The sequence below is a fragment of the Eufriesea mexicana genome, unplaced genomic scaffold, assembly GCF_001483705.2.
Source record: "Eufriesea mexicana isolate 0111107269 unplaced genomic scaffold, ASM148370v2 scaffold1457, whole genome shotgun sequence".
In the NCBI taxonomy this organism is placed as follows: Eukaryota; Metazoa; Arthropoda; class Insecta; order Hymenoptera; family Apidae; genus Eufriesea; species Eufriesea mexicana.
This window is the reverse complement of record NW_016909557.1, coordinates 326,963-334,967: the sequence shown is the minus strand read 5'-3', so window position 1 is coordinate 334,967 and position 8,005 is coordinate 326,963. Positions and strand designations below refer to the sequence as shown.

The following is an 8,005-nucleotide window of genomic DNA, read 5'->3' as shown; positions in this document are numbered from 1 at the left end:
ATGCTAAAATACAGCATTTTTGAAAAACTGAAAAAAATAAATTAATTTAGAGGAAAGTCACTAAAGTAAGCTTTTACCAAAGCTTTAAATTCATTTTTTTTTTCAGTTAAATAGACAAAACTTTTAATAATCTTTATTTTAGCAGATTTCAAAATAAAATAAAATTTTTAATAAATGAGAATATAAATTTAATTTAAAATATCATTTTATAATTACTTGTAATTTATCAATTTAAGCTTTAAAATAGATTGTACTTAAAACACATATAAAGATAAAAATACAAAATATAAATAAATACAAACAAAAAACAAAATAATAAAAACAAACATAGTAATTCAGAAACATTTTTGTCCCTGAATTTCTAACGATAACATATAAGTATTTAAATTCAATCACAGTTAAATTAAATTTCTTAATACTTTGTCTTATTATACAATTGCTTCAATTTTTTCAATTTTTATTATTTATTTTGGATCTAAATCAACTTTTAATTGGGTTTTTCTATCAACTTCAGTTATCACATCTTCATTTTGTATGCATTTTCGTATTTCATATCCAATAGCTACTCCGAGTGGCGGAGGTACTGCATTTCCAATTTGTCGATGTTTATCCAGTATAGTGCCATAAAAGCGAAAAGAATCTGGAAAACCTTGGGATCTGGCACATTCACGTACACTTACCACCCGAGTTTGTACTGGATGTAACACACGACCCTAAAAATAAATAAAACTTTTATAAAAAAAAGTAAGACGAAAATGTTAGTGACAAAAATTTTATAAATATTTCATTAAAAAGTTATGATAAAAATTAAATAAATTTTAATCTTATTTTTATCTGTAAACACAGTAATAAAATGTGTACTAAAAAATTTGTAATATTCTAAACAAATTTTTAATAATGATTTTGTACATATCACAATCTTATTTACTAGTATAGTTAACAAAATGCATGTGTATGTTATGGACTAAATGACTAATATGTTATTATTGATAATGCCTATTGACTAAAACGGTTGTGCAATCTGATAAATACTGATTAGTTTAACAAATTGACCAGACATTATAAATAAAACTACATTTTCTGTTACCAATTTGATTTTAAAAGAAAATACCACTAGAAATAGAAATACCACTATTTATGATTTATGATCAATACCATCTTTATAATACTGCTAAATATTTTTTTAAATATTCACTAATTGAGTTTAAAGTAATAGTTTATATACCTGTTTTCCCATAGGTTCAGGATTTGTAATAGTTGTACTAAAAAATCCATCCCATTCTAATCTACCATATAAACCTGCCCAATGATTATGACGATTTCCTGTATGTGGTAAACACCATGGTATTAAGGTATTAAATTGTCTATCTGTAGGATCACATTGCTTTCCTGTGCAACAACTACATACACCGCGATATGCTCCGGTAGAACTCCTCCCAACCTTTTTATCATCATGAGTATATTCTCTGAAATAAAAATTAAATATATACAATAATATATTGAAATATAGAAGGAAGTTGAAAAATTGTATTTTACTTACAATGTTTTAGAATAAGTACCATTATTTAATCTTACACCAATATTTGGCAAATCACGCCAGTCAGAACCATTAGCAATTGGAATATGGGCCATTCTAGCTTCTACAAGAGGTGCCATTTCTTTACATATGTGATCTCTTAATAATAGTTGATATTGTTTTCCTCTCATCTAAAAAAGAATACAAATTTAAAATATATCATAAATTTATTGTTTAAAAGGTGTAGGATTTTTATTGTGTGGCAAGATTTTTATTGAAATATTACTTTTTTTTGGAAATGTGATATTGGTTCATTTGTATATGACATTTCTTCTTTATTCCAACCATTTCTAATTTCTGGTAAATCAAACATTGCATCTTTGACACTGATTGTTCTAAATGGTGCTGATTCCGTCCAAATACAATTTGAACTATACTAAAATATTATTTAACAATTGTAATAATAAAGTTTAATATAGCTTAATATTATATAGCTTAAATTGTAAATAAATGTCATTATTTAATATATATAATATAGAATAGTATTATTTACCTTTTTATTATCAACCAATACACTTAACTGACAGGCACGTTTACTGAAGACATGTATAGGTTCTGGATATTTTGGTAATATTTGTCCAGGTGCAGCAGCTAGGATTATCATTCTACATAACATTATATATCATAAAGTTAAAACAATGTTGAAATAAAATTGTCAGAAATTATACATAAACTAGAAATAAACCTGCGTCTTGTTTGAGGTACTCCATAATTTCCAGCTTGAAGTATCCCAAATGTACATTGATAACCCATACGAATTAAACATCTTAATGTTAATTTTAGAACCATGCTTCTTTTAAAAGATACAAAATTTCGAACATTTTCCATAATAAAGAATTTAGGCCTATAGTAATCGCAATATGATAAATAAGAAACAACAAGGGAGTTTTTGAATAAAGAATATTGACGTGAATTGAAACGATTCATGCCACTAAAGCCTTGACATGGTGGACCACCACATAATAATTCCACTTGCCCTTTTTGAGGTAGCTTCTGACCAATTTCATTTGTTATTTCGCCCTAAAATATATAATAGTTTTATTACATCATAATTATATGTAATGTAATGTAATATAATTACGATTATAAATGTAATATAATTATAAATGTAAATACAATAAAATATAATAAGATATTACATAGATTGTGCCAAAATTATAGTAGAAATACATACAATTATACCTACATCTATAACTTTTTTTAATAATACATTACAATCTTCTGTAAACACTGTTGTATTAGGATTGTTTAATCGATATGCAAAAGCAGCTGGAGTTTCCTTCTCTATAGCCCACAGAGTCTCAGCTACACCCGCTTGATGTAAACCTTCAGTTAATCCTTTAAAATAAATAATTCAAAATATTTTCTTCTTCAATTTATTATATTAAAATTAATAGAGTCAATAAATTACATACCACCACAACCGGCAAATACATCTAATGTTTTTAATTTTTTCGATATTGTATTATAATCAACAGGTCTATTAACAAATGCTCTTTTTTCACTCTCCTCTGTTTTCTTCCCTTTAAATTTTAGGTTGCCTTTACTTTTACCACACCTACCAATACTCGTAGTATGATATGATGGCTCATCAAATGTTTTTTCTTGTGCATTGTAAGTTTCGTTAAAATAAAATCGATTTGGTCCTGCAGCAATCCATTCATCAACAGATTGATTTAAATTTTCAGAGTAAATAAGATAGCATTTTCCAACAACCTCAGGAAATTTGATATTACACACTGCAATATTGTATTACAACATGTACATATTTATACAAATTCATATCATTATAATAAGAATATGAAATTTTCATAACATGTACCTTCATCACTCCAATAAACCATATTTAGATTTGATTGTTCTGATAATGTAGTACCTTTGTGTGTATTTTCTGGTCTATATAATTTATTCACCCTAATATTAATATCAGAAGGTGAAACTAACATATCATTTGTATTAGCATATATTTTGTTTATATATCCTATACAAAAGGGGTCTGGCGTATCAAGATTTGAACCTTTCACATGATCAGAAGATTTCCTATAAAATTCGGGATACATATCTTCATCTACATTTTCCTTTTTTATTTTTGATGTATCTTGATATGTAGTCTTATATTTAAAATTAAAATTTTCTGGTCGTATAAATACAGCTGTTCCAACTCTATAGTCTTCTCCTTTATATTTTATTAGACCGTAAATAACTTCTTTACTACTTATTTCTTCTATTCGTTCATATACCTAGAAATATAAACAATTATAAATATTATAAGTATTATTGAAATGAAAATTACTGTTAAATATATTGTAAATATTTCTTCCATCATGTTACATGACATAATACAAGATTACTTATTATATTATGCATTATATTCATCTTATAAGTCTGCAGTATTATATACAAGATGTTTTACAAATCAGCTATCATAATATTTAAACTATTTTTAAAATTTCATGAAAAAATATTAAAATTAAATTTAAGACAAAGAAAAAAGCATTCCAAGTATTCCTTTTTTATATTAACAGTCGAAATTTTGTTGTATCTTCTCTTTATACTTTGTACTTTACTTTTTATACTGACATAATATGTAAAAAAATTAATTAAATAAATTATCTAAAAGAAAATAAATTATTTTTAAAATATAACTTGCACAATTCGTAAACTGTACTTCAAATAATAATTGAATAATTTCATTATGCTACATGATAATGCTATAAATTAAAAGAAAAAAATAAATAAATGAAATAAAATATTATTTAAAAAAAAAAGATATTTCTATGGTGTTTTCTCATAACAATATATTTCCCATTTGATAATAATAAATACTTGTTTGAAACATTTTCAGGTACAGTAAGATTTGGTTAGGACAATAAGATTTGACTATTTTAAATATCAAAAAGCCTAATGTATAGATTATCTTATACGAGTATAACATTATGCTATATTACTACACTATATTACTAACACTATACTACATTGTACTATAACAAAGAAATATGTTAATGTTATATACCTTTGGGGTATTGAATTGTTCTAATGCTCTTAATCGAGCACAAGCAGAACAAAACCGGTGAGTAGTTTCTTTACGAAGACATTGTAAGTCAGGTGAAGGGTCTTCAAATCTAGCTGTTTCAGGTATGTAACGTTTTTGATAAAAAAATGTTTTATTATCTAAGTCTTTTATTTCCTTCTCAAAATTTAAATTCATATTATCTATAATCAGAAAATTAAAAACATTATTTTAATATTTGTGTTAAAATCTTCATCAGTAAATGTTAAATATATTACCTAATTTAGTCCAATTTTCTAAAATATTTTTAAAAATGACAGTACATTTTGATCTGACAGATTTAAAAGGTATATCATCACAATCATCACTTAGAAACAATTCTATAGGATCTGATGTTTCTCCAAGAATAGTATCATTTCCCCTATACAACCAATTACCATGAAATTGTTTTATGCCATTTTTATTTTCCCACATGTAAATAACTTTAGCAACATGTGATGGAATTGCTGGATTTCTTGGTTCTACAAGTACATAATCATTTATTTCTATTTTTTCTTCACCAACCATAACGGACGTGTAAAAGGTTTTTAAATTATCACTAGCAATTTGAGCTCCTATCCATGTGATATCTTTTTTAAGTTCTTTAAAGACTTTTTTTCTACTTCTTTCTTCTTCAACATTTTTATTTTCTAATAGAAGTTCATATTGATCTTCATTTTCTGGATCAGAATCATCTGCTTCCTAAATAAAAAAAAAAAATATTTATTACTTGTAACTAGTACTTACGTTTAGTTACATAACAATTGTGTTAAGAAAACGATTTTACTTGAATTGCCATGTTTGGACATCTCCTTTTAATACAAGCTTGCTTGCTCCTTCCAGTTCCTCCAAATTTAATCATATCTTTGCAAGTATTACAAAGACCACAATCAGGTAATTGACAATATTCACATACTCCACATCTTTGTCTCTTAGGTCCCTAAAGATATAAAAAGAGACAAATTTATAATACATATTTAGATTTATTATTTAAAATATATGCATATTGTATATACTCAATATAGTAACATAGTAATAATTATTTATTACTAATATTTATATTAAGTTAGAACATATAAATACAAATATTAAGTTAAAAAATTGAATGCATACCATTGTTATTTTATCATCGTGTTTAATTAACTGCTCTGCAAATATACCTTCAAACATGTCATTAACTAATTGTGTAGTTGTTGCTTTTGTCCAAGCTGGTTTTTTAACTTTTTGTTCTTTAAGTTGTGTTCGACGAAGAGCTACTCTTTTTCCTAATGTGATGCCTGCAAGATTTGCTAATGCCCGCATACAAGGAGTTATGATAAGAAGGGTATCTTCAGATCCAGCAGAATCATCAAATGATAATACTTGATCACATATAAATTGAGCATGTCTTAATAAAGAATCTTCAGTGAATTTTGCCATGCCATTAGGTGGTACTATTGTCTGTAAAATTTATGATACTTTAGTATGAAATAAAAATATTTCTTAAAACTGTTTTAATAATGCACTTAAATTACTTGAAGTTTATTGAGTAAATCCTCATAGCTGGGGTTAATTTCATTTAGAAGGAACTCGATAACCAATTTACTCATATATATTTTTTCTTTAACAACATCCATAAAAGGTGCATATTCTTCAGATGGATCCATTAGAATATATTCAGCAAATGCTGTATTAAAGCCAATAAGAGCCAATTCTCCTCCATCGAAACCAGATACATACCACTCATTTATAGGACCCATATTTTTTGCCGGTACTCCATTCTCTAATGATGTATCTTCTTCATAAATAGCTTTCATATATCCAGAAAAATATAACTTTACATTTTTCTCTATAAGTCCAGTATCAAAAGCACACAAGTGTCCATTTTTATCATAAACACTAAAATTAATAAAATTACACAGACTTACAAAATTAATAAACTTACAAAGATATCACTAATGAAGATTCACAAATTTACTTATATACATAATTATTTTTACAATAGCAAAATTTTACCTAAAATAAGTCAATTTATTTTGAGGATGCTGATCATTTTCATGTATGAACGATTCATCTCCATTAAATAAACATAATCTTGAATCAATTAAAGCAATTTCTTCATCTAGAGCACCATTTGGGTGACCCGAATAAAATTTTATATCATCATTCAATTTTTGACGGCAGTATTCACATTTATTGTAAAACATATTCGTATTTTTAATTTGAGGTTTTGGTACAATTATAGTATCCTCAAATTTGACTTTTTTCTCAGGGTGTTCATCTGGATATTCCTTATTTGCTTCTGGACTACAATTTTCTTTATTTTGTTCAATATTTAATATGTTATTTTCTGTTTTAATATTTTGTAAGTCTCTTAGTTCTTCTTCATTACTTTTATCATAGTTTACTTGTTTTCTTTTAGCAAGTTGTTTAGAAAACATTTCAACTATAGATTGCATATGTTTGTTAGATTTTGATATACCAGGCTTCATTGTAATGTAACTGCAGTACATAAATATTTTCGTTACTTTCTTTATATCCGATAGTAATATTTTGACAGCATATCAAATTAATAAAACAGTTTTACATAATTTTTTAATTATGGCTAAAATATGTATAGAAGCTTAAAATACAAACAAGTTAATGAAAATAAAATATGTGCATATATAAGATATTTTGTTAAACTTGATAATTTTAGATTATTTATAAATTATTTGCTATAAAAAAATATATCTGAAACCAAAACTATTTAATTTTAAGAGGTATATATAATATAATAATTTGGTTTTTCTATATTGCTTGTATGTCAAAATATTAATTATAAATGTTTTAAATAAAATATTTTATATCTCTTTCTTTTTAATCGAAATAAAATTAAACATTGAAAAATATTAAATAAACATTTATATTATAGTGTACTTACTATAAAAATTCTATCATAAATAATAAATAAATCTAGCTTTATCAAAAATTGTTAACTATTAAAATCCATATGATGATTCAACTATTTCATGACTAATAAATACTAGGATTATGATATTACTTAATCCACTTTCCTGATTTTATTAGCTTTCTCTACATAAATTAACTTACTAATGTAAAAATTAACAAATTCAAAACAATATTTACCAAACAATTTATATTTTTTTCTTTATTTTTATACTTCGATATATATATTATTATATCTTAATACTTTTTTTTTATTGAATAATATTTAAAATTTAATGTGTTATAGTATATAAATATCTAATAATTGTATTATTATTTATTATTACATAATTATACATTTCTGTGCAAAGTACAATTATGTAGTTTATAAACATTTTTATTTGTAATATATGTAGATCATATATGCATACATTTTTAAATAATTTATAAAATAACTAAATATTAATGTATAT

The 8,005-nt window shown here is 24.8% G+C and overlaps 1 protein-coding gene across 1 annotated transcript; it reads right to left on the bottom strand.

The window, feature by feature from the left end:
- Window positions 1-464: 464 nt before the first annotated feature.
- Window positions 465-7,096, bottom strand: Dnmt1a (DNA methyltransferase 1a). The gene is made up of 15 exons (XM_017901036.1): window positions 6,621-7,096; window positions 6,140-6,503; window positions 5,739-6,065; window positions 5,413-5,565; window positions 4,865-5,327; window positions 4,590-4,789; window positions 3,399-3,816; window positions 2,992-3,315; window positions 2,763-2,914; window positions 2,262-2,596; window positions 2,070-2,181; window positions 1,803-1,952; window positions 1,541-1,707; window positions 1,226-1,466; window positions 465-713 (listed from the first exon to the last, which is right to left on the bottom strand). The coding sequence occupies exons 1-15, from the start codon at window positions 7,094-7,096 to the stop codon at window positions 465-467; spliced, it is 4,131 nt and encodes a 1,376-aa protein (XP_017756525.1).
- Between the last annotated feature and the right edge of the window lie 909 nt (window positions 7,097-8,005).

Excerpts from the sequence above, each read along its gene's own strand:
- Dnmt1a (XM_017901036.1), bottom strand. The coding sequence starts at position 7,096 with ATGAAGCCTGGTATATCAAAATCTAACAAACATATGCAATCTATAGTT. Across the intron at positions 5,566-5,738 it reads ACGATGATAAAATAACAATG|GGACCTAAGAGACAAAGATG; the intron begins GTATGCATTCAA and ends TTATATCTTTAG. Across the intron at positions 2,182-2,261 it reads GTACCTCAAACAAGACGCAG|AATGATAATCCTAGCTGCTG; the intron begins GTTTATTTCTAG and ends AATGTTATGTAG.